Source organism: Gopherus evgoodei, chromosome 1, assembly GCF_007399415.2.
Source record: "Gopherus evgoodei ecotype Sinaloan lineage chromosome 1, rGopEvg1_v1.p, whole genome shotgun sequence".
Lineage (NCBI taxonomy): Eukaryota > Metazoa > Chordata > Testudines > Testudinidae > Gopherus > Gopherus evgoodei.
The window spans coordinates 6,331,897-6,358,424 of NC_044322.1; the positions used below are offsets into that span (position 1 = coordinate 6,331,897).

Genomic DNA, 26,528 nt, shown 5'->3' on the forward strand with positions numbered 1-26,528 from the left:
CCCTGGTCTATGGAGTGAGAAGGAGCCTGTCCACTCTGCAGAGGTTCTTCCAGATGTTGCAAAAGTAGCACTGACGAGGCTTTTAGGGAAATCCTTTAGGACTCTTCAGTCAGAACAAAGGTGGCGGTTGTGACTGGTTGCCTCCTTTAGGATGTCACCTGATGTGCTGAGATACCACTGAGCCTGTCTATTTGCACAGCCTGGGTACCCTTTTTACCTGTCTTGCTGAGCCAAGCAATTCTCTTAAGCCTCCTCCAGCACACACAGGCAGGGCCACGCCAAACTGCAGAATGAAACAGACACTGAGATCAGTTCTATGAAGGCTAAGCTTCAGGGACTTGCCCCAGCACTTAGGTGTCCACCTCCCTTGGAGTGCAGACCCAAAGGTATATTATGAAATCCGCCTCCTCCCTCAATGTGGAGGAAAGTATACACAGCCTCTTATCACCCCTTTCAATTAGAATTGTACACTGGGTTATATTATAAACAAGAAATAAGTTTATTAACTACAAAAGGTGAATTTGTAAAACAGATTACTGAGCAAATAAAAGAGAGTACGCAAGCTAACCTCAATATACTTAAGAAACAGATTACAAAATCTAATTTCTTACCCTAAATGTTATTTTAGGCAAGTTGTAAAGTCTCTGTGGATCGGAGTTCCAGTTATATTTCTTTTCAAATTGGACCATTGTCTCAGTCTGGAGTCGTCCCCTGCCTTCCCTTTGAGTGACCTTAGCAGTCTTTCTTCTTTGGCAGACAGGCCATGGAGCAGAGGAGTCCCGTTTGTCTTCCTCCCCACCCTTAAGTAGGATTTCCATAAGGTGGGAATCCTTTGTTTCCCAAACTTGTGTCGTCCCCCCCGCCCCCTTTAGGGGAAAGTTGCAAGAAGTCCCAGATAATGTTTAGTATCAGGTGACAAGACAACAGTTGCATCCCCCCCCACGCCTCCCAGGATGAGGAGAGAGTAGTATCTTCATGATTTTGTTGTCCCTTCCTGATGGCTCATCACGTTTGATGGCCTGTCGTCTGGTGAGTGTCTTCCCAATACACACCCAGTTGTCATTGTTACACAGTCCATATTCCTAACTTTAGATACAGAAAGGATACAGGCATACAAATTGGATAATCACATTCAGTAAATCATAATCTTTCCAATGATATCTTACAAGACCCATCTTGCATAAAGTACATCTCAGTTATGTCATATCCATATTATAAGGATATTTCCATGAAGAATATGGAGTGCAACATCACAGTTGTGATATGGAGTATGAGAGGAGTAAACCGCAAGAATAAAGGATGGGGATTCTTGGAGGTAGTGACCAAAGAAAAAAACGCAGAGGCTTACTGGTATGGAGGAGTGAGCTGCTTGCAGAACATATACTTGCATTGGCAAAAGGGAATCTGATAACTTTGAGAGTATTGTAGATGTTAAAATCTTTAGAAGATTTTATATGTCATTTTACTCCCACCCTCCTGTTTGTAAGCAACTGTCTGATATATGATACCAAGATGTTGTGATTATAAGTGAGGACTGAATCATAATGAATTCACACAAAAGGGCAGAGTTACGGTTGGATCTGCACAACCTTAACTTTCATTTAATAGATTCATACATTTGAAAGTCAGAAGGAGCCATTAGGATTATGTAGATGGACCTCCTGCATCATAACACAGACTGTAGAATTTCACACGGTAACTCCTGTATCAAGACAATAACTGGTGGTTGAACAAAAGTGTATCTAAACATTCAGTCCTGACTTATTTTAATTCTTAACTATGCAACAATAATGCTGCCTTTTCATAGATTTTTTTTTTGTGTGAAATTACTTGCTTACATTAATAGAATAAATCTTGGTTAATATTGGCTGTAATTAAAAAAAACACCAAAAAACAGATGGATGTTTTTTCTATTTCTTTGTCTTTTTTATTCCAGGCTTGCTTGATGTTAGTGTGAGGTACAGACATTCACTAAAAACAGCAGGGGGAGTAATAGCTGCTCGAGCCATTTCTATTTCTGTACAAATACACAGAGCAGCTGGTTTGCAAGCAGCAGCCAGGTAAGATCTAATTCTAAGACAAGATTTTCTCTTAACATAACTTTTTTTGAGGGGGGGGCAGCATGTCATGATGGTGGAACAAATTGTCACTTGTTAACCTTTCATCTGTGGAGATCTAGATTCAAACTATGAAAAGAACATCAGTGGCTATTTCTGTCCACCAAACCACTGGAGAGTTTAGTACAGTTTGCTCATGAGAGGCCTGGAACTGAATAACAGGCAGTGGTGTAGTTGAAGACTGTGGTGCAAAGCTGGGCTAGGGAGGAAGCTTGTACAATACCTGCCTATAACAGATGTGGCTCTAGCCATTCCTTTTGGCCTCTCACTTTACTGAGCAGAGCTAAATTCAGCCACAATTTTTTAAGGGTATGTCTACATCTACAATTTTGCAGCGCTGGTTGTTACAGCTGTAATAATACAGCTGTATAGGGCCAGCGCTGCAGAGTGGCCACACTTACAGCAACCAGCGCTGCAAGTGGTGTTAGATGTGGCCACACTGCAGCGCTGTTGGGCGGCTTCAAGGGGGGTTCGGGGAACGCGAGAGCAAACCGGGGAAGGAGACCAGCTTCGCCGCGGTTTGCTCTCGCGTTCCCCGAACCCCCCTGCAAACCGCAGGGAAGGAGACCTGCTTGCACGGGGGTTCGGGGAACGCGAGAGTAAACCGGGGAAGGAGACCAGCTTCGCCGCGGTTTGCTCTCGCGTTCCCCGAACCCCCCTGCAAACCGCAGGGAAGGAGACCTGCTTGCTCGGGGATTCGGGGAACGCGAGAGCAAACCGCAGGGAAGGAGACCTGCTTGCACGGAGGTTCGGGGAACGCGAGAGCAAACCGCAGGGAAGGAGACCTGCTTGCTCGGGGGTTCGGGGAACGCGAGAGCAAACCGGGGAAGGAGACCTGCTTGATTACCAGAGGCTTCCTCAGGTATGCTGGGATACCTGCTTATTCCACGGAGGTCAAGAAAAGCACTGGTAAGTGTCTACACTTGATTACCAGCGCTGGATCACCAGCGCTGGATCCTCTACACCCGAGACAAAACGGGAGTACGGCCAGCGCTGCAAACAGGGAGTTGCAGCGCTGGTGATGCCCTGCAGATGTGTACACCTCCTAAGTTGCAGCGCTGTAACCCCCTCACCAGCGCTGCAACTTTGTGAGGTAGACAAGCCCTGAAAGACTTTGTATTAAAGGGAAAAAAGGGTATGCCAGCCTTTGTGCTTTGGATCCTCTTCTCGTTGGTTGGGATTTTGCATGACAGCACATAAACAAAATGAATTAGTAGACTACACATTCCTTTTGAAAGGAATGCTACTTTAAGAGAGCTAAATGGCTTGAAGGTTAATCTCAGCAGGCAAGTTTAGTGCATTATAGAAGGAAGAGTTAAAGTAGAGTAGTGAACTCTTTAAGGACAGGAGTGGTTCCCAGCACTCCTGAGCAATGTCCTTTGGTCTGTTCTTTGAGCAGCATTGATGGGCTCCTCAATCAGGCCCTGATTCAAAGCCAGTGGACAGACTCCCTTTGACTTCAGTGAGCTTTGGATCAGCTAATCAAAGTCTAAAAGGAGTTTGGGTCTTGCTCTTTGTTTCTTTCTGGAGCAGCTGCTCTGAGGCGTGATCCTGCTGCCTCCTTTACAAAAGGAGATATTCTGGGAGCCCTCATGGACCTTTTTTTCAGAGGTGCTGAGCACCTGCCATTCTAGCTGTAGTCACTGGTACGTGCAGTGGTAGGGGCACTAGTATAAACAGGCCACAGCAGTTTTGGCCACCATTTCATTACTGATCATAGTAGGTCTAGATAAAAAAGAGCTGAAAATTGTCAGCAGCCAATCCACACTAGAATTCCTGCCTTTACTAGCCCTGATGGAGCTGCTGCAGTGCTCGATCAAGGATGGGAGATTCCCAAAAAGTCTCTGTGTAAACAAGACCTGAGAGCAGAGATTGAATCCACTGTTTTGTTCTCATTGTAGTGCAGCTAGGGGTTAAAAACCCCTTTATTGTGGTGGCATACGTATGTACTTCTAACTAGATCACTTGTAAGCACACCTGGTGTGTCTCCCTATCATTTTTCCTTATTATATGAAGAGCTGTGGCAGAAAAGAACCCTTCACTGCAATCCAGTGCAGAAGTGGGAGTTAATACCTATGTGTCTATGCACCTCTCCTTCCTACCTGAGGGGGAGAAGCGCACCACCCGAGCTGTGGCTCGAACTTTCTGCCCGGAGTTTGATCACCACACTGAGTTCCCATGTAACCTCGTCATCCAGAGAAGCAGCGGAGAAGCATGTTGTCTGGGGGAGCTCTTGCAGTCTGCACAGATAGTCTTCTGCATCTACCACCAGAGCATCAAGTCAGGTAAACAAAACAAAAATGGGTAGGAATCGTAGGTGGTTATTGCTAATGGTGTTATTGACATTAGCTTCTCAGGTATAGGACACACAGTGAATATTCAGTATAACTGAAATTTAGGTAAATGTAATTATTCCAGTTTTAGTTCGGCCAAACACTTGGGGCTACAGCTAATATTTCAAGGTGATTTTCAGCGACTACAGGTGATCAGGATGTCAATTTTACATCTCATCCAAAAGAAGGTAATACAGTAGTGATGCTGCTCTGCACTTACATAGCACCTTTCATATGAGGAATTCATGACACATTACAAAGGCACATTAGCTTTATTACCCACATTTTATAGGTGAGAAAACAAGAGAAGGAAATTAAGTGACTTGCTTAAAGTTGCGCAATGATATTACCTCACCGACCTTGTCTCTCTCTAATATCCTGGGACCAACACAGCTACAACAACACAGCATTCCTCCTGAAACATCAGTATTATTTCCTGCAACCCCCTGGGTTTCCCCTGGAGATCTCCCACTGAATTAATGACATTGCCTGACCTTGCTTAGATTGAAATGTGATGAGATCACAGCCTGAAATGGTAACTTTTTGTAGAGAAGGTTACAGATTATTTCTAAAAGAGGAAGATAGGTTTCAAAAGCAGTATTACGTATAATTGTTTACATCTTATTTAAATGGATTAATTGATTTCCCTCCAGCTGCATTAAGGCACCAATATCTTAAAAATACACTTCTACCCCGATATAACGTGGCGCGATATAACGCGAATTCGGATATAACGTGGTAAAACAGCGCTCCGGGGGGGGGCAGGGCTGGGCACTCCGGTGGATCAAAGCAAGTTCTATATAACGTGATTTCACCTATAACACAGTAAGATTTTTTGGCTCCTGAGGACAGCGTTATATAGGGGTAGATGTGTAGTGTGCAGTTTTATGATGGCAACTTTTTCTGTTATCTCAGTGTAGTGGCAACATCAAGCTTTTTATAGCATTATGTTGTAGAATATTCTAATACAATTTAATTAAAGATACCAGCCTTCAGTGATAGGCTAGGCAAAAAAAAATTAACTGTTGGCATGAGTTAGGTACCCAGTTACTCTGTGGACAGTATATAGCTCTTCGGTGCTTATTTTAGAGCATGTTGGTAGTGGAAGTACTCCCTAGAACACTCCCAGAATACAACAGTACTGGAGCACACATCCTGTAAGTAGAGTGCACTGCCTGTGCATTGCCAACAACTGTGTGGTTATTTACTCCACCGTTTTTCATTCTGAGTTTGGCCAATATGCGTTGTGCCTCCTTGGAGGACCTTCACATTTCTTTTTTTCATGGAGGGAAGTATATGTCAATATTATGACCTTATATCTCTAATAACAAAATTATATAGCTCTCATTAGGAGACTAATACTTTATGAATTACTTGTGCATGTTTTAAATCAAGCTCAGCTTGATGTGTCTGGATATCTTTTGATTTTGATTCTTCAGCCACTGGTTCAATGAAAACTCAAACATCAGGAGACTACCTGCTTGGAACAGTCAGGGTGCCAACCAAAGACCTGTTGATCAAAAGATCAGGTAAAGTGGAAATGCCATATTACTGACATTATCCATATAAACAGTACTTCAGTAGTAACATACTGTATTGCTTATGTGGGTTACACGTTTTGCTTCCTATTTTATGAAGCCAAAGTTCTCTCATAGCATTAGAGGTTTTTTAATTAAAGATTCCTTATTAAAATGACATTTAACTGAAATTCATTGGAGATCATCTGTTGGGGTATGCTATAATCTGCTAGGTAGCCCATGTGAAAAGGAGAGATTTGGGAATAGCTATTATATTAAACCATGAATACATGTTGCACAGCTCTTCGTGCACATCTGATGAGAGAGGAGCCAATCAGTTCTTATCATCTAGAAATATGTGCAGGACATAAGAAGAAAATGGAAAAATACACACCCACAGTGAGCTGACCCAGTGAACATTAATTGCCAGAATATTTTGGTGCAAGTGATATGTATTAACCGCTCTCGGGATTGAAACCTACACTGCCCTGAAATCCAGAACTTGCAATATTCAGTCAGGGATGTGTGATATGTAACAGCTATAAACAAATGCTTATACAATGAGAAAACAAAAGGTTGGATTCCCAGATTTCCATAGTATAAAATAACCACTTCTTGCATTGACAGGTTACAAACTGTCTGGCCTTGAAATCAGGACATTCTGATGATGATCTTATTTATTTCCACTTCAGTCTGAATATGATTTTAGCAACCACTTTCTCAAACCTTAGAGTTTAAAAAACAATTGGTCTGTATATACCATCTGGAAGGTAGGAATCCCAGCTTTATTAACTAGAGTTTCCTGGGATATTTACTTGTAAAACCATATCATCAATTACGTGGAAAATTAAAGTAAAATGGTAATCAGGTTCATGTGATTTTTATTTGTTTGTTTGTTTGTTTGTTTTATTTTAAGTCCGGATAATTTTTAACCTTGGCAGGTGGCAAATACTTAGATGAACCAAATGCTTTCAAAAGGAATAAACTTTTCCAAGTACTGGTCCTGGAACAATGATCAGGAAGAGAAAAAAACCCTTTCCTTACTTGCATTTCTCAAAAATGTAGTAATTGAGTCTGATTACTCTGTTGTTTTGTTGAAGGTATTACAGGATGGTACTCGGTAACCCTACCTGAGGATTTGGTGCCTTCTCATTGCACAAACATCATGGAAAACGTAGTGGGAGGGCTGGAGCTTTCTATTACTTTTGCTCGTCATGGTGACAGAGAACGAGTTGTGGAGGCTGCTAAGCTTTTAGGCTGGAATCATGAGGAAAACCATGAAGATAGTATGGATGATGATGACGAATGGCATCTGAGCAAAAATCCCGCAACTGTAACGATTTCTACCCCCAGAGTGTGGTTACCAGTGCATTGCATGCTACTTGCAGGCCAGACTCACATAAATAAAAGCACTTACTGCTATCTCCGATATAAATTGTATGATCAAGAAGCCATTTGGACTTCACTTCAGAGGCCAAAATTAACTGAAGATGAAAAACATGTTACGGTGATGTTTAAGAAAACAAAAGAGATGGAACTGACAAGGAGCCAAGCACTGTTGTGGTACTTCAGAGAGGAGAAGCTAGAAATCCAAGTGTGGCGGGCCTATGGGAAAGAAAACAATGTTGAAAGACCACTTGATACAGATCGCCTTATTGGCTCTGCATTTGTGGACCTTGCAGCACTTGGACAGAGGTCAAGGAGAACACTCACAGTTAGTGGTCAGTTTATAAAGAACAGTCTTACACTTCCTGACTTCTTTTGTTCCATTTCCTTATGTACTTTCTAGTTGGCTTAACCTCATCTCCATTTCTTTATGTACTTTTTAGCTAGTTTAACCTCATCCATATGTTGTTATCTGAAGCAAACCAGTTGCAGCCTTGTTTTGTCCTTTCTATGTTGTTGGCTCATTTATTTTCTTGAAAAGATGAGCAAGGTTAAAACACTTGCATCAGAGTTCAAAGCTTAGTGAGTTATACTGAAGAATTTGGTAATGGTAATCAGTAAATGGGTGAAGAATTAGTGTCAGTGAATTGTGGGAGGATTCCTCTTTAGAATCTGAATCACTGAACTAGTATTAATGCTGATCAGGCACAATAGCACAGGAAAGGAGCCGCTGTTTAGAGTTAACACAAGAAACCTGCATTGTCTGCTAGTAGTTAAAGGACTAGAAAGTTGGAAAAGCCCTTGGAGTTTTCTATTCTGTTCTGGTTCTATATTTCATACATCACTGTGATATCAATTCTAGGTCACCTGCCAACTTGCAGTCTGATCTTCTAGATCAATGGTTCTCAATCAGGGGTCCAAGGCCCCCTGGGGGGGCCATGAACAGGTTTCAGGGGGTCCTCCAATCAGGCCAGCATTAGTCTCGCTAGGGCCCAGGGCAGAAAGCAGAAGCCCCACGGCATGCGGCTGAAGCCTGGGGCCCTGAGCCGCACCACCCGGGGCTAAAGCCAAAGCCTGAGCAATTTTGATTTGTGGGGGCCCCTGTGGCATGGTGTCCCAGGGAGTTTCCTAGCTTGCTATCCCCTAACATCGGCCCTGGCTTTTATATGCAGAAAACCAGATCTTGTGGCACAGGTGGGCTGTGAATTTTTTAATATCATGTTGGGGTAGGGGTGGGGGCGCTCAGAAAGAAAAAGGTTGAGAACCCCTGTTCTAGACCAGTCAGTTGACCCTCATTTGGCCAGGCTCAAGCCTGGTGGGGTTAAAACTAGAAACTGCAGGTAAAAAACCCTCAGAACAAAAACTATGCACAGGCTGCATCTGAATTTTGTTTTCTGGATACAGTCACAAAATCATGCCAAAGGCAGTGTTTCTAATTCACATATGAAGTTGAGAGAAAAGTGCTGTATATCTTAATTTCAGCTGTCTGTGGGAAAATAATTAACTTTGCTAGGGTTTCCCATTACTTTTTTCCTTTACAGACTGATGTTACTAACAATCCCTGAGGGATCTGTTTGTGTAGAGATGACATTATCAGATTTGAGATCGCCCCCACTGATCTGAGAATAGACTTTTAGTCTTCATGAAATATAACAGCTCTTTCTAAGATACTAAATTTTGTCTTGTTTTGTTTGTTTGTGAATACCCGGTTCCAGGTATCTATCCAGTGTTCAGGCGCAATGCTTCAAACCTGTTAGGAGCTGCTGTACGTGTTCACATTACACTTGCTTCCGCTCATGCTCATATTACTTCTGCTCATGGGTTTGACTGTGCTGAAGATGTCAGTAACAGTGAAGATGAAGGTGCAGAGAAGGTTCCTGACCCAGGCCAGCAAGTCTTGAAAAGCCACAATCGCAAACTGAATTCCCCAAGCTCAGAAATCCCTGTGGTGAAACAATCTGATGAGACTAGCGCAAAGGGTCTGGAAAACACATTTGCTGTCACTATCCTTGTGGAAAGAGCAATGCACTTAAGTTTAAAAGGTAAAAGAAATCTTACAAAATACGTTCTTTTAAAATATATTGTCAGATATTTTACAGCAATTTAATAAAAACAATGCCCAAGAGATTTTACAAAACTTAATATTAACAGGAATATTTTCATTATGTTTTGAATTTCAATCAGAACAATTTTTGTTTGGATTTAAATATTTCCCTGCAGAGCTGTAGCCCCATACCACTACATCAGGTTAGTTTATGAGCATTGGAAAGTGAACCTGCCCATTCTGTTTCAATTCTTCATGCAAAATGGACAAGGGCAAAATGTAAACAAGCAGGGTAATGTTGAAAAATATATCTATTGAGATGACCACTGAATTCTGGAGTCAGAGGCTCATCCAAATAGCAGCCTGTTTGCCCATCCTTTATTCCAGTCAGTGTTGACAGAAAACATTCTTTCAGACTTACAGTTTTCAGCTTGTTGTTCATTTGTGGAACTAAACTAGTGACACAAAACTGGGAATCCGGGAACTGCCGGAATCTGTGAGGGGTGATATAAGAATCTATAAAGATTAGAATGAACTAACTGTAACCTTGAGCAAGTCATTTTTGTCTCAGTTTTCACTTTGTTAAATGAGAATGATATTCAGATGCCCAGTTACCATGATGATGAGCACCAGTAATTGCTTTTTAATATATCTTCTAATCTGTTAATTCTGAACATATTTTAAAATATTCCATTTTAGTGAGATTATACTTAGCACTCAGTGTGCTCCTAAGGTGACACACTTGCTAGCTTTTTCATTTTTTTAAGCTGTCTGCTATTCCCGCCACCTGCAGTTAGCACTAAATGAAGGTATTTTTATTGAAAAAGAAGTGAATCAATCCCTTGAGATGTCCACATACATCCCAGTGTACCCTTACTCCTCTACATCTTGGGGGTGTGTGTGTGTAGCACTTAGCACAGTGGGCCCTTAATCCTGATTGGAGCCTCTAGGGTCTAAGCAAAACCTGAATGCAAACAATAAATATTAATAAGAAAAGCAATACTGCCAGGAAAGACTGTGCAGGAAGGCCCAGATTAGCTAATGCTTTTAAGTTTTTCCTAGAAATGTTAAGTCTATTGTTTAACGATTTAAATCAGTGGTCCCCAACCTTTTCTGGGTGGCGAGCACTGGACAACAAGCCACCGAGGACCATGGCCGGCAGACAAGCATCTGCCGAAATGCCGCAGAGAAGCGGCAACATCAAGAGGCGTCGCCGCCAAAATGCTGCCAAAAATCAGCGGCATTTCGGTGGCAATGCCTCTTGGTGACACTGCTTTTCGGCGGCATTTCGGCGGCTACCCCTTTCACCATGTTGGGGACCACTGATTTAAATGATTGCCCGCTGGAGTTTACTGACATAAGGTATTGCAAAAGCAAGAATAAAATGGTCATTGACAAACCGTGCTTTAAGCACAAGTGCTACTGGTACACTCTGAGTCCAACTTGTTATTTTAATGAGCAATGATACTATAATCTTCTGAAGGTCACAATCTCTGTGTGTGTTCAGGAACTTGATGGAATACTATTTGCTACTAAAAGGATTTTGGAACACAATAAACAATGTTTCTTTTGTGTGAGTTTTAAGATGGAGTTGTTTGTGAATACCAAGAGAGATGCTCGCAAACAGAAAAGAGTTGGAGAAACTATTTTATGCCTGTTTCAGCAAAAATATTTATCTTAATAAAGAAAAGTTCATGGTGAGACTATAGATAACAAGAATAGAATGAATGTTCCTGTCTATTACATTAAGGATGATCTTTTTTTCAGGAACTTTAATGGAACATTAATAGCTAGTCAGTTTCAGAAAATTAGCAAAACTTCTCTGCAGGTACTAAACCCGTCTCTGAGCCTCCTACCAATTTTTGGTTTTACAATCACATTTTCCTACTTTAATTAAAAATGGGGGGAGACAGTTAAACTGACTATACATAAAGTGCTACCAAAGACAAAGTAAACTGAAAAAATAGTTTTTTTTTCTCTAACATCATTTTAGTTATAATAATATTGGGTGTCACTTGGTGTGATTTTTTTTTTGAAGTTGCTGATGTCACTTTCATGTGCCATTTCTAGCTTCCTAATGTCAATTTCTCCCATGCTTCTAGTCAGTTCTTCTGATAATTCCCTGGAATAGACATTTACAGTGTAATTTCAGTTATCCCAATTCAGTTTATCCAGAAATCCCTCTGAAGCACATGGTATTGGCCACTGTCGGAAGACAGGATACTGAGCTAGATGGACCTTTGGTCTGACCCAGTATGGCTGTTCTTATCTGAATCCCCCCTGTAGCCTTATGTTAATTACCTCTTGATTAACTAACATTATAGTGGTGGGAACTATGATTTGTGAGGATTTCTGGAGATAGGGATGAGGAAAGTAAGAAAAGGGGGGAGAATGAGAATAACATACAGTGGGCGAGGGAGAGAGAAAACAGGCAAGAAATAATCAGATGAAGGGGTTACAGTGAAGACTGAAAGGAGAAGGGTTCAGGGAAAGGATGGATGGGAGATGAGAGAAGATAAAGGAAAGCGAATGGGCCAGGAGGGAGGGAAATGAATGGAAACAGAGAGGAGGTTGGCAGAGAGGAAAGAGGAAGGAAACAGGGAAAGGGAAACAAGAAGACTTTTTATCAATACATTAGAAGCAAGAGGAAGACCAAGGACAGGATAGGCCCACTGCTCAATGAGGAGGGGGAAACAGTAACGGGAGACTTGGAAATGGCAGAGATGCTTAATGACTTCTTTGTTTCAGTCTTCACTGAGAAGTCTGAAGGAATGTCTAGTATAGTGAATGCTTACGGGAAGAGGGTAGGTTTAGAAGAGAAAATAAAAAAAGAGCAAGTAAAAAATCACTTAGAAAAGTTAGATGCCTGCAAGTCACCAGGGCCTGATGAAATGCATCCTAGAATACTCAAGGAGTTAATAGAAGAGGTATCTGAGCCTCTAGCTATTATCTTTGGGAAATCATGGGAGATGGGGGAGATTCCAGAAGACTGGAAGGGGGCAAATATAGTGCCCATCTATAAAAAGGGAAATAAAAACAACCCAGGAAACTACAGACCAGTTAGTTTAACTTCTGTGCCAGGGAAGATAATGGAGCAGGTAATTAAAGAAATCATCTGCAAACACTTGGAAGGTGGTAAGGTGATAGGGAATAGCCAGCATGGATTTGTAAAGAACAAATCGTGTCAAACTAATCTGATAGCATTCTTTGATAGGATAATGAGCCTTGTGGATAAGGGAGAAGCGGTGGATGTGATATACCTAGACTTTAGTAAGGCATTTGATACAGTCTCGCATGATATTCTTATAGATAAACTAGGAAAGTACAATTTAGATGGGGCTACTATAAGGTGGGTGCATAACTGGCTGGATAACCGTACTCAGAGAGTAGTTGTTAATGGCTCCCAATCCTGCTGGAAAAGTATAACAAGTGGGGTTCCGCAGGGGTCTGTTTTGGGACCGGTTCTGTTCAATATCTTCATCAACGATTTAGATGTTGGCATAGAAAGTACGCTTATTAAGTTTGCGGACGATACCAAACTGGGAGGGATTGCAACTGCTTTGGAGGACAGGGTCAAAATTCAAAATGATCTGGACAAATTGGAGAAATGGTCTGAGGTAAACAGGATGAAGTTCAATAAAGATAAATGCAAAGTGCTCCACCTAGGAAGGAACAATCAGTTTCACACATACAGAATGGGAAGAGACTGTCTAGGAAGGAGTATGGCAGAAAGAGATCTAGGGGTCATAGTAGACCACAAGCTTAATATGAGTCAACAGTGTGATACTGTTGCAAAAAAAGCAAACGTGATTCTGGGATGCATTAACAGGTGTGTTGTAAACAAGACACGAGAAGTCATTCTTCCGCTTTACTCTGTGCTGGTTAGGCCTCAACTGGAGTATTGTGTCCAGTTCTGGGCACCGCATTTCAAGAAAGATGTGGAGAAATTGGAGAGGGTCCAGAGAAGAGCAACAAGAATGATTAAAGGTCTTGAGAACATGACCTATGAAGGAAGGCTGAAGGAATTGGGTTTGTTTAGTTTGGAAAAGAGAAGACTGAGAGGGGACATGATATCAGTTTTCAGGTATTTAAAAGGGTGTCATCAGGAGGAGGGAGAAACTTGTTCACCTTAGCCTCCAATGATAGAACAAGAAGCAATGGGCTTAAACTGCAGCAAGGGAGATTTAGGTTGGACATTAGGAAAAAGTTCTTAACTGTCAGGGTAGTTAAACACTGGAATAGATTGCCTAGGGAAGTTGTGGAATCTCCATCTCTGGAGATATTTAAGAGTAGGTTAGATAAATGTCTACTAGGGATGGTCTAGACAGTATTTGGTCCTGCCATGAGGGCAGGGGACTGGACTCGATGACCTCTCCAGGTCCCTTCCAGTCCTAGAGTCTATGAGTCTATGAAAGGAGGGAGGTGGGAGTAGTTGCAGAAGACAGGATCCTCCTTAGTGCTGCTTGAGCTCTTCCTGGCAGTGACAGTCCCTAGCAAAAAGCAAAACTTGAAAAACATTAGCTTTGCCATAGACTGCCAAGGCAGATTGGACGTTTTATTTAGCTCTGCCCCTACATGTGAAGAGACATCTGGCTACTCATCTATTACAGACAGGTTTGCCAGCTTATCTAAGCATATGTGTATTATCCACAGGCAATATCTGAGCTGCACCATCCACAATCCTGCCCAGGATAGCAACATTTGTGGTGCCCATTTAAGTTTTAAGCTCTTTGTACATTTGTAAGAGAAGCAGACTGAACTCTGAAATGCTTCTTGTGTGTTGAGGAAGAAATTCCATTCCCCGATGGAATTCACAGGCAGGAATCTTCAGGCAAGCAGAATTACAGACGGTTTATGTGGCTGTTCACAGAAAGTGTGAAACTGCCATTTTGGTAGATGCAGTAGCATTCTCCTACATTAAAATGATTTAAAATCGGGGGCATAGTGCAATAGCTGTTTACCTTGTTGTTACCATGATAGTCAGTGGATCCTAATGAGATGCTTCTCACACAGCCTTCTTCCCGATCCTTCATTGGAAATCCTGTGGCAAGGAGTTCAGTTCAGTTCACCGGAAGAAAAGTTGAATATATTTTTCCTGCTGAACTTGCCAGGAGCCCAAGTGCTGTATCTAATTTGTGTAAAATGCAGCAGGCTGCTTAAACCACCCTTATTTTTTTATATGGAGTGCAGCCCACAGAGGCACTTTGATAGCATACTAGGACATGTCACTGTTTTGGGCTCTGCCATCTATGGAAAGATGAGGGTGATATAGGCTGTCTTTTGATCACTGTTGGCTTCTAGTGTTGATGTGGAACTCATTTCTAAAGTCTATTAATATGTGAATGCCCTGAAAATGAGCCCTCTGATAAATACTATGTCCAGGTCATCTCCAGGAAAAAAAGCACACTTTTGTTTGCTGTTGTCACAGCAAATTGCAGGGATTTCTTAAATAGCAATCTGTGTGCAAGAAGGGAACAAATTATCTACAAAGGCATTAACTGAGTTTAGAAAGCACCAGAGGGACATGGGGAGACAAAAATTGCCAAAGACAAGAGAAATCTTGTCAATACTGAGGGGAAGAAAAAAATATCAATTTGGACCTATCTGATGTTTAGCACTCTGTATGATCTCAGACAATACCCTGGTTTAAATTATGAGTTTGGCCTCTCCCTTATGGGGCAGAAGGGTCTTACAACAGTATAAAGACAGCATGCTCAGTCCCCTGAAGGCAGAGAGGAGGAAGTGATCAATAGCAACTTCTCTGGCTGATAGAGGAGTGGTGTTTGGTTCCAAAGAGAGTTCTTTCCACCCTACCTTCTTGACTAAAGCCTCACCTACTAGCAAATTGTGTAGCTGTAATTCATCACCGGAACAGTTCCACTGGCGATTAGACAGCACAGTGGTAAAAAATACCCAAATTCTCTTTCTGCTACAGCTCCTACCACTGTTAGGACTACAGCATAGTGAATTACAGCTGCGAAGCTTGCTAGTGTTGACACCACCTAAGAAGAAAAGTTGCAAAGGAGAGAAAATTGAAGGGTGGGAATCCTCTGTTGAAGGACCCTCCCAAAGTGCATAAATTAGGCCAGACTCATAGCATCTCATTTTCCCAAGGTAATACAGTACAGATGACCAGAGAATATATAGCACCCAATGCTTTCCGAAGTACTTTATATTCCATGTCTTCTGGTTTTTGGAAAGTGTCCAAATTCCTAGATATGACCTTGTGTTACTGAGAATTTACATTGTTTGCCAGGGGAGCCAAACTAGGCCAAACCAATTAACTGATTACTTTATCTTTTTTCTCACAAGACCTCCCAGGTTTGTAGAAAACAAAAAATTGGGGGAAGATGTTTGTGTTTCCAGTCCTGAACTATTTTTATGCAAGTCATAATAATCTGCTTGTAACAAAAGCCTTGTAAAACTTTCACCTCCACATTGCAAAATGTATGGCATCTCTGGTAGCTCAGCTTTATGTTGTTAAGCTCCTGTCTGCAATTGTATTAAAAACAGTGTTTTCTAAAGCTTTTAGAATCCGGTTTTGTAACCACTTCAGGGAAGGCCAGTCAGAGCCCATTATCTATGGCCTTGTGGTTAAGAAAATGGGACTGGGACTCAGGAGATCAGTTGTGCTTTGCTGTGAGATGGACCTTTTCATTTTGAGCAAATCACTTAGGCCAGAAGTTCTCAAACTGGGCGTTGTGACCCTTCAGGGGGTTGTGAGGTTATTACATGGGGGGCTCACGAGCTGTCAGCCTGCACCCCCAAGCCCCGCTTTGCCTCCAGCATTTATAATGGTGTTAAATATAAAAAAAAGTTTTTAATTTATGAGGGGGTTGCACTCAGAGGCTTGCTGTATGAAAAGGGTCACCAATATAAAGGTTTGAGAGCCACTAACTTAGGCCTTGTATGCTCTAGCCTTTTTTCCCCCTAAAATTTCCCACTGGTGCAGCTCCACCAGTGATAGGAGGACCAGTGGGAGAACAAGTGCAGGTGAGGTGCCAGTGGCCACCAGTGCTCTAACCGCCATGTTCATCCCTGCTCAGAGAATGTCTAGATGACACTACGGCAAAAACCTCAGAAGCTGCCAGCACCTTACTATGTCAAGAAGTCCCACATATTGCTGCCATGTGAGCTGACTGGTGGTAGAAGTGGGTGGGAGGTTTCTTTTGGGGGGCGAGTGTAGTGTAGACAGAGCTTATTTCTCTCTCTACCTCAGTTCTTTATCTATACGTGGGGTTAATACCTTACCTTACAGTATCGTTCTGAACCTAAATCCCTATTATGTAATGTTTGTGAGACATTACATAAAAAAAACTTACTAATCCTTGGACATCTTTGGCACCTTGCATTTGTCTGTCAGGTGGTGCACATTTCCTTATTTCAAGCCTGACAGGAGATGGGTTCCTGTGTTGTAATGGTTCTAAACAGTTATGCTTGGTACAGGAACGTATTCAGTCACCAGTCAGTCTGAGGGCCCTGCAGAGCCAACTCAAATCTCATAGCCTTTAAGGCCAGAAGGGACCATCATGATCATCTAGTGTGACCTCTGATACAGTGCAGGCCACAAAACCTCACCCATCCACTCCTACAGTAGGACCCTACAACTTCTGTCTGAGTTACTGAAGTCCTCAGATCTTGATTTAAAGACTTGAAGTTACATAGAATTTACCATTTACACTAGTTCAAACCAGCAAGTGACCCATCCCACTCACGCAGAGGAAGGTGAAAACCCCCGCAGGGTCCCTGCCAGTCTGACCTGGGGGAAAGTTTCTTCCTGAACCCAAATATAGTGATCAGTTAGACCCTGAGCATATGCAAGACTCACTAGCCAGACACCTGGGAAAGAATTCTCTGTAATCACAGCCCTCCCCCTCAGTCCACTGGAGATATTTGCAAACAGCAGTCGTGAATGGGCCATAGGCATTTGTAGTCAATCTTATTGTGCCATCTCCTCCATAAACGTATCCAGCTCAGTCTTAAAAACAAATTAGGTTTTTTGCCCCCACTCCTCTCTTGGAAGGCTGTTCCAATCTTCACTCCTCTGATGGGTAGAAAACTTCATCTAATTTCAAGCCTAAACTTATCAATGGACAGTTTTATATCCATTTATTCTTGTACCAACATTGGCCCTTAACTTAATTTAAATAACTCCTCTCCTTCCCTGGTATGTATCTCTCTGATGTATTTATAGAGCGCAGTCGTGTCTCCTCTCAGCCTTCATTTGATCAGGCTAAACAAGAAGAGCCCCTTAAGTCTCCTCTTGTATGGTAGATTCTCCATTCCTCTAATCATCCTGGAAGCCCTTCTCTGGACCTATTCCAGATCTGGGGGAGTGAGCTGGGTTTTATTTTGGGTTGAGCATTATCCACAAAATGCTAATTAATTTCTAACTATGTGACCAGTTCGGCCCCTAGTTATACCTACAAAACCCCATTGATGAGAATGGTGTTGCTTGGGTGTAACTGAAGGCAGAATTTGCCAGGAGGAATTGTTAATACTGGTTACTGGTGAGATGAGCCAGAAATAACCCAGTTTGACTTTTGGATCCCAGGATGCATTTGCACAGCTGATAGTATTTATTTTAAAAAAAAAAAAAAAGGACAAATTTTTATCTGTAATCAACAATCGCAGAACCCCGATGTCATTTTTAGAGTCACTTTCATAGTAAAGGTAGACAATAGTATTTTGCACTCCACTCATATCCTGACTGGAGCTAGTGAATGTCAGCAACATCCTGGGTTAGCTCTGCTACCCGAAGGAAACCACCAGCTGTTAGGTTGAGCTGGCCTTTGCCATGATGCACAGTTTTTATCTTTATCACGAGGTGTAACCATTATTATCCATAGCTAATAGGTTTGTTCTGCTGGTAACACAGTACTTTAATTTTTCAATGAAATGATTAATCATCTTCCTTATTCTAACCACAATTCACTATATTTTAGGGAGCCCTCTCACTGAACGTGGAGTGACAGCACCCAGTAGCTATGTGACGTTTGCGGTTGCTGATGCAGATGCTCCAATAGCCACTGCAATAATAGAAAACACTGACTCACCAGTTTGGGACTTTCAGCAGCAAACAAGGTATGTAATGCCTTTCAGAAGCAGACACTTTCATAGCCATGGTGTCTGGTAGTCCACTGGCCAGACAATGAATGAATAGATGCACTTAGCAAAGTGGTACTCCAGTAACTGGACCTGCCCTGTTATGATTCCTGCATGTTATTTTATCACCACTCACAGTTTTATGCAAGTCCCTTTGTGGTCCAAAAGCAGCAGCTTTAACCAAGTAAACACAGTGAGGTTTTCTCTGGCCAAAGCAGTAGAAGCCTTGCTAAGCTTGTCACAGATGAAAATCCATGTTTGCATATCTTAGAGTAGCTCTAGTGCCTATAGTATCTGGACTGAGTTGTACAAGGGAAGATATGCTCTGGGCTAAAATACAGGACCAGGAGTCAGACCTGTATTTTATTTCTTGCTGTACCATAAATTTCTCGTGTAATATTGCGCAAGACATTTAACATCTCTGCGCTTCAGTTTCCCCACCTGTAAAATGGAGCTCATAACATTTTTCTGCCTCACAGGGCTGTTGTGAGGATTAATTCATTAATGTTAGTGAAGTTCTTTGCACTTTCATAGCACTTTTATGTCTTTGTATTAAGTTTGTACAATGCCTAGAACAATGGGGTCCTAGTCCATGGCTGTGGTTTTTAGGCCACAATACAATTAATAAATAACTTACACTAGTACAATTTGGTGGAGATCTCATGGTTTCTGCAAAGTTGTGAAGTCAGGTGTTCAAATTAAATCTGAAGCAGTTGCCATTAGGATTTTCTAAACTAAAAGTGACCGACCACCATGAATCAGTAAATAAAATATCTTTTTATTGTTGTATGCAGTGTTGTTGTAACATATTGGTCCCAAAATATTAGAGAGAGAAGATGGGTGAGGTAATACCTTTTATTGAACCAACTTCTGTTAGTGAGAGAGAGAAGCTTTGGCACTTACACAGAGCTCTCTGGATGAACTCATCTCTCTCAGGAACAGAAGTTGGTCCAATAAAAGATGTTACCTCTCCCACATTCTCTCAATAAATAAACTGTATTTAGCATGTTAGGCGTTAACTTGTCAGTCATAGACTGCGTGGAAATTATACCAGTGACTGCACAGAGACAGGTTTGCTGGCTAGACAGTTGTTTTTATAATGCAGAGACCAGTAAGGGTACATCTACACTATGGGATTATTCTGATTTTACATAAACCGGTTTTATAAAACAGATTGTATAAAGTCAAGTCCACGCGGCCACACTAAGCACATTAATTCGGCGGTGTGCGTCCATGGTCCGAGGCTAGCGTCGATTTCCGGAGCGTTGCACTGTGGGTAGCTATCCCATAGTTCCCGCAGTCTCCCCCGCCCCTTAGAATTCTGGGTTGAGAGCCCAGTGGCTGATGGGGCAAAAATCATTGTCACTGGTGGTTCTGGGTAAATGTCATCAGTCATTCCTTCCTCCGGGAAAGCAACGGCAGACAATCATTTCACGCCCTTTTTCCCTGGATTGCCGTGGCAGATGCCATAGCATGGCAACCATGGAGCCCGTTCAGCTTTTTTATTTTTTACAGTCACCGTATGTGTACTGGATGCCGCGGACAGAGGCGATACTCCAGTGCTACACAGCAGCATTCATTTGCTTTTGCATGATAGCAGAGATGGTTACCAGTCGTTCTATACCGTCTGCTGCCAGTGTAATTTGGCAATGAGATGACGGTTATCTGTCCTTCTGTGCTGTCTGCTGCTATCATGGGTGCCCCAGGCTGAGAACGGCCGGGGGCGCAAAAACAAAACTGGGGATGACTCCCCGAGTCAATCTCTCCTTTATGGTTTCTAAAAATAGAGTCAGTCCTGCCTAGAATATGGGGCAAATGTACTAGAGAAGCAGTGTATCAGAGAGTACAGCTGCTCTGTGTCAGATCCCGCAGAAATGATGAGCTACATGCCATTCACGGGGGGTGCCCCTGCAACAACCCCACCCGTTGCTTCCCTTCTCCCCCCAACCTTCCTGGGCTACCGTGGCAATGTCCCCCCATTTGTGTGATGAAGTAATAAAGAATGCAGGAATAAGAAACACTGAGTTTTTAGTGACATAAAATGAGGGAGAGGCAGCCTCCCAGTGCTATGATAGTCCAGGCAGGACATTAAGCAGTGTGGGGGAGAGGAGCCCAGCATCCCACTGCTATGATAGTCCAGGCAGTACAGAATCTTTTCTTTACACATGAAAGGGAGGGGGCTGATTGAAGCTCAGCCCCCAGTTGCTATGATGAAGACGGTTACCAGCCGTTCTGTACCATCTACTGGGAATGACCGGGAGTCATTCCTATTTTCACCCAGGCGCCCCCGGCCAGCCTCACCTGAAGCCAGCCAGGAGCACTCACGGGTTGATAAGAAGGACGGTTACCAGTCCTACTGCACCGTCTGCCACCGGGGAGGGGAGAGGAGCGGATACTGCTCTTCACTGCTGCAGCATCGCGTCTACCAGCAGCATTCACTAGACATAGAGTGACATTGAAAGAAGTCAAGAAATGATTTCTTTCCCTTTTCTTTCACGTGGAGGGTGGGAGAGTAAATTGACGAGCTATTCCCTGAACCACACCGGACAGTGTGTTTGAACCTACAGGCATTGGGAGCTCAGTCAAGAATGCAAATACTTTTCGGAGACTGCTGGGGACTGTGGGATAGCTGGAGTCCTCAGTACCCCCTCCCTCCCTCCATGAGCATCCATTTGAGTCTCTGGCTTTCCGTTACGCTTGTCACGCAGCACTGTGTAGCCTGCAGATTTTTTTTTTCAAACGCTTTGGCATTTCGTCTTCTGTAACCGAGCTCTGATAGAACAGAGTTGTCTCCCCATACAGCAATCAGATTCAGTATCTCCCGTATGGTCCATGCTGGAGCATTTTTTGGATTTGGGACTGCATTGCCACCCGTGCTGATCAAGGCTCCACACTGGGCAAACAGGAAATGAAAATCAAAATTTCGCGGGACTTTTCCTGTTTACCTGGCCACTGCATCCGAGCTGAGATCGCTGTCCAGAGCGGTCACAGTGCTGCACTGTGGGATACCGCCCGGAGGCCAATACTGTCAATTTGCGGCCACACTAACCCTAATCCGATATGGTAATACCGATTTCAGCACTACTCCTCTCGTCGGGGAGGAGTACAGAAACCTATTTAAAGAGCCCTTTATATCGATATAAAGGGCCTCATAGTGTGGACGGGTACAGCGTTAAATCGGTTTAACGCTGCTAAAATCGGTTTAAACGCGTAGTGTAGACCAGGCCTCTTTCAGACATTGATAGCTGCAGTTACAAGTTTTATTCTCTAAGGTTATTTGTGCTCAGAGCCAATCTTGAATACTAGAAATATGCCAAGTGACCCGAAAATGCTTTGGGGGAAGTAAGGGATTTTGTCTCATCACTATTTTGGGAAGATGTTTTTTCAGAAATTAGGTTACAGTGTTTCAAGTGGCCATCTTAATCTTTATTAAAAATTTGCTACTCTAGTGCTTGGTAGTATTTTCACAGTTCTCTTTTTTTTTCCTCCTGCTGTTTTCACTACCCTAATTTAAAAATATTTTAGAACAAGTTAAAAACAAACTTACTCCTTGGGTAAGCAGAAAACAAGCCCATGTAGCGGCAATTATGTACATTGCACTTTTAATGGCCTAGACTGGGTTTTTTTCCCTGTTACTCAGAGAATACTTTTCATAAGGTAGACAAAATGTTATTGAAATTCCAGAGACACTTTGCCTTGCTAGCTTCTGACAAATGTTATTGTTCTGCATAACAGATTATGATGATTTTATTCTTAATAGACTATCCAAAGAACTTCTGTTGGATCCACAACAAACCCTGGTCTTCAAAGTATGGCATAAAGCAGGTAAACCACCATGGTGCAATGCAGAGAAGCCCCTGGTTCAGAGCACAGAGTGGGTGATTGGGCTCCTTCCAACAGATGGAGACAGGAATTTCAAAGACATTAGTGGCCTCTCCCTAGGAGAGGGCTGTACTAGCTAAGCAGTCCCATTCATTTCCTGTCTTGCCAAAGTCCCTCCAACTGTGAGAAGCTTTTAGCTAGTTTTAGGGTATGGCTACACTTGCACTTCAAAGCGCCTCTACGGGTGTAGCTTGCAGCGCTGGGAGCCGTGCTTCCAGCGCTGCGGCACTGTTTACACTGAGGGCTTGTCTACATCACAAAGTTGCAGCGCTGGTGAGGGGGTTACAGCGCTGCAACTTAGGAGGTGTACACATCTGCAGGGCATCACCAGCGCTGCAACTCCCTGTTTGCAGCGCTGGCCGTACTCCCGTTTTGTCTCGGGTGTAGAGGATCCAGCGCTGGTGATCCAGCGCTGGTAATCAAGTGTAGACACTTACCAGTGCTTTTCTTGACCTCCGTGGAATAAGCAGGTATCCCAGCATACCTGAGGAAGCCTTTCTGGTAATCAAGCAGGTCTCCTTCCCCAGTTTGCTCTCGTGTTTCCCGAACCCCCGAGCAAGCAGGTCTCCTTCCCTGCGGTTTGCAGGGGGGTTTGGGGAACGCGAGAGCAAACCGCGGCGAAGCTGGTCTCCTTCCCCGGTTTGCTCTCGCGTTCCCCGAACCCCCGTGCAAGCAGGTCTCCTTCCCTGCGGTTTGCAGGGGGGTTCGGGGAACACGAGAGCAAACCGCGGCGAAGCTGGTCTCCTTCCCTGGTTTGCTCTCGCGTTCCCCGAACCCCCGTGCAAGCAGGTCTCCTTCCCTGCGGTTTGCAGGAGGGTTCGGGGAACGCGAGAGCAAACCGCGGCGAAGCTGATCTCCTTCCCCGGTTTGCTCTCGCGTTCCCCGAACCCTCGTGCAAGCAGGTCTCCTTCCCTGCGGTTTGTAGGGGGGTTCGGGGAACGCGAGAGCAAACCGCGGCGAAGCTGGTCTCCTTCCCCGGTTTGCTCTCGCGTTCCCCGAACCCCCCTTGAAGCCGCCCAACAGCACTGCAGTGTGGCCACATCTAACACCACTTGCAGCGCTGGTTGCTGTAAGTGTGGCCACTCTGCAGCACTGGCCCTATACAGCTGTACTAATACAGCTGTAACAACCAGCGCTGCAAAATTGTAGATGTAGACATACCCTGAGGCTTTACAGTGCTGTATCTTGCAGCGCTCGGGGGGTGTTTTTTTCACACCCCTGAGCGCGAAAGTTGCAGCGCTGTAAAGCGCCAGTGTAGCCATGGCCTTAGTTAAGTTTAGGTTTCAAACCTTGCTTCTCACCAAGTTTAAATTGACAGGATTTTAGAAGTCAGATTTTCCTGGGTAGGGGGGATGGATTATTATTTCTCTTCTTCCTTCTATTTGTTCCTTCCAGAGTTAGTTGAAGAGTGTGTTCTGCAATGGCTTACAAACTCCAATGTCTCCTGCTTTCAGCAGAGGCAGGTATCATCCTGCTAATTTATGGCCTCAGTTCCATTTCTCTCCAGAGCCTCATTTTAGGCTTTTTTTGTGGGCCTTCCCCTAATCCTTAGGAAAGCATGTAAGGCCAGGTTCTTACCTGCTCTCATATGTACCAGGCTCATCTCATCAGCCTGAGAGCCTTTAACCCAGCAGCCCACAAATCCTTACAAGTCCAAGCAATTCTAATAAGAGATGTTTGTTTGATTTCCCCTGATTTACTACTTACAGGCATGATTTCAAATAGAATCTTATTTACAGATAAAGATTACAGCTCTGTCAGAAGGTAAACTACTTTGATCCTCTGCCACAGCTGCTCAGGGCTGGACTCCTTTGCCCATTATTACCAAAATGTAACCAAATACTTTTATAGCAGCATGAACATACTTTAAAAAATGATATTCTAGCCAATATTAGCATTTATCGGAACAGTTGGAAGCATTTGGCCATAGACCTTGTGCATGGCAACATACCTAAGTCTGTAGGTATTCACTTTATCCACACATCCTGTTTGTTGTTACAGTGCCAAAGGTACTCACTGTCCCTGTTTCTGTTTGCTCATGTCATTGTTAAACTAGATCCTCCAATGTTTAATTGCTACAAAACAAATTTAAGTTAAAGAAATGCTGTGATGTTGGGGAGATAGCTGCATTTTATTATTTTTTCTCTCCAGTGCTGACTCAAAATACTAATTTTTTAAAATGTATTAAAGTTTAGCTGGCTGATTTTTGCAACAGAAACTTTTATGTTGAGTCTACAAAAAGTGCACAAGCCTGATAGACTTTTGTTCTATTGTTAGAAAACCTCCATTAGCCATTGACAAAATTTCTGCTAAAAGTTTTTTTTTTTTTCCCCCAACAGAACAACTTGAACTGCTGGAGTAACCCAAACAATGTCCTCTTTTGTGTTTGCTGGCAGGATTGTTTGTCCCTGTACCTGCTGACATGTACAGGAGAGAACAGACAAGTTACTGCAATAAACATAACAGTGTAACAATAATCACACACAGGCATTTTAAAAGCTCTTTGAAAATGAAAAGGGAATATCAGTTGGTAAATAGAACCAAAAGAAATCCTAGATCCAGAAGAAGGTCATGGAGCTCCACAAATTGGCCTTAAAAGTTTTTTTTTTCAACTCTCTCGTTTTCCTTTACTCCTCTGTTTTTTCAAAATGTGTTTACTGTTTCCTTCAGCTGTTCAAGCTATCCATGCCTCTTGCATCACTAGCCTTTCTGATATCTCAGTTCATACGTGTATAGCCCTTCGTGTAATAACAGAGGTGAAGTGAAGGCATTGTACCTGCCAATGCAGGAGTTCAGGCCCTCAAGTTACTGTACTTTAAATTCTTACACTCATCTAAGTGCTGGTAATGTCAACAACTGCAATAGCAACAATGAGTTTTTGCAGCTAAGGGGAAGAGAGGAGAACTGGTTTTAAAATGCATTTGTGATTTTTCAAGTCTAAACATGTCTTTGACTAATGATCAGAGATCTTGAATGGTCTCTGGTACATCTGTTTTCTAAATAATTTCAATGGGCTCAAGTTAATGGGTATAGCTATTTAGTATTTCAAATCTACGCCTGCACCCCTACTCATTTCCTTATGTTTTTGGAAGCACCCTGATTCCTTGGTGGTCTGCTGAGGTGTCCCACAGCATCATTCCAACTGTTCCTACCTGGAGTGAAGTAGAAGTGGACAGACCTACAGCTCCCATATCACTAACCATCTATGTTACTTGCAGCCGTAGTACACTTCTGTGTAAACAAATCATTTATACCTGTTCTGGAACTGTGGCTTGCTGGGTGACACTGTTAGCCCACCAGAGAGTGAAACCTGGGATGGAATAGGAAAGCTCGACTTCCTTTTGAACTAAATCTGCAAGACCCTAGAGCAGGGATCGGCAGCCTTTCAGAAGTGATGTGCCGAGTCTTCATTTATTCACTCTGATTTAAAGATTCGTGTGCCAGTAATACATTTAAACATTTTTAGAAGGTCTCTTTCTATAAGTCTATAATATATAACTAAACTATTGTTGTATGTAAAGTAAATAAGCTTTTTAAAATGTTTAAGAATCCTCATTTAAAATTAAATTAAAATGCAGATCGCCCCAGACCAGTGGCCAGAATCCAGGCAGTGTGAGTGCCACTGAAAATCAGCTTGTGTGCCACCTTTGGCATGCATGCCATAGCTTGTCTACCCCTGCCCTAGAGGCTTACCTAGACTTTCTGCCAGGCAGGGAAAGGGTTTGTGAGTGCAATAGCAGTTTTTAGATAATCCTTAATACATGGGTCCTTCACTGTATCTGTTTTAATTTCTTTAACACTGCTGCTATTTTGAACAAGGGAAATATTTAATAGAATAATTAACATGATGTTAAACTAGACAGAAGGACAGAATTATTAGTCTCCAGATGCCTCTCTGACTATTCCTCTTGGATGTGCCCCCTGCAACCCAAACTCAGTTTCTCCAGAACTGAATTCCTGATTTTTGTCTCCCTTCTCTATCACTGTCACCAGCTCCACTAACCTTTCTGTCTCCTAGGCTCACAGCTTTGGTTTAATCTTGGCATCTCTCTTCTTCTCCCCCTTTATAAGCGATTTCTTGGTAGGTCCCATTATTCCTCATCACCATAGTCTGCCCTTTCTTCACTGTCCCCACCACCAAAAC

General features: G+C 42.9%; 1 protein-coding gene across 1 annotated transcript in view; it reads left to right on the forward strand.

Moving 5' to 3' along the window:
* Nucleotides 1–26,528, forward strand: part of C2CD3 (C2 domain containing 3 centriole elongation regulator) — an 84,116-nt gene that overhangs the window by 27,404 nt on the left and 30,184 nt on the right. The window contains 7 exon segments of the mRNA XM_030556984.1: nt 1,937–2,060; nt 4,134–4,402; nt 5,890–5,979; nt 7,068–7,688; nt 9,069–9,395; nt 18,343–18,481; nt 22,263–22,327. Of these exon segments, the coding sequence (XP_030412844.1) occupies nt 1,937–2,060; nt 4,134–4,402; nt 5,890–5,979; nt 7,068–7,688; nt 9,069–9,395; nt 18,343–18,481; nt 22,263–22,327 (1,635 nt within the window).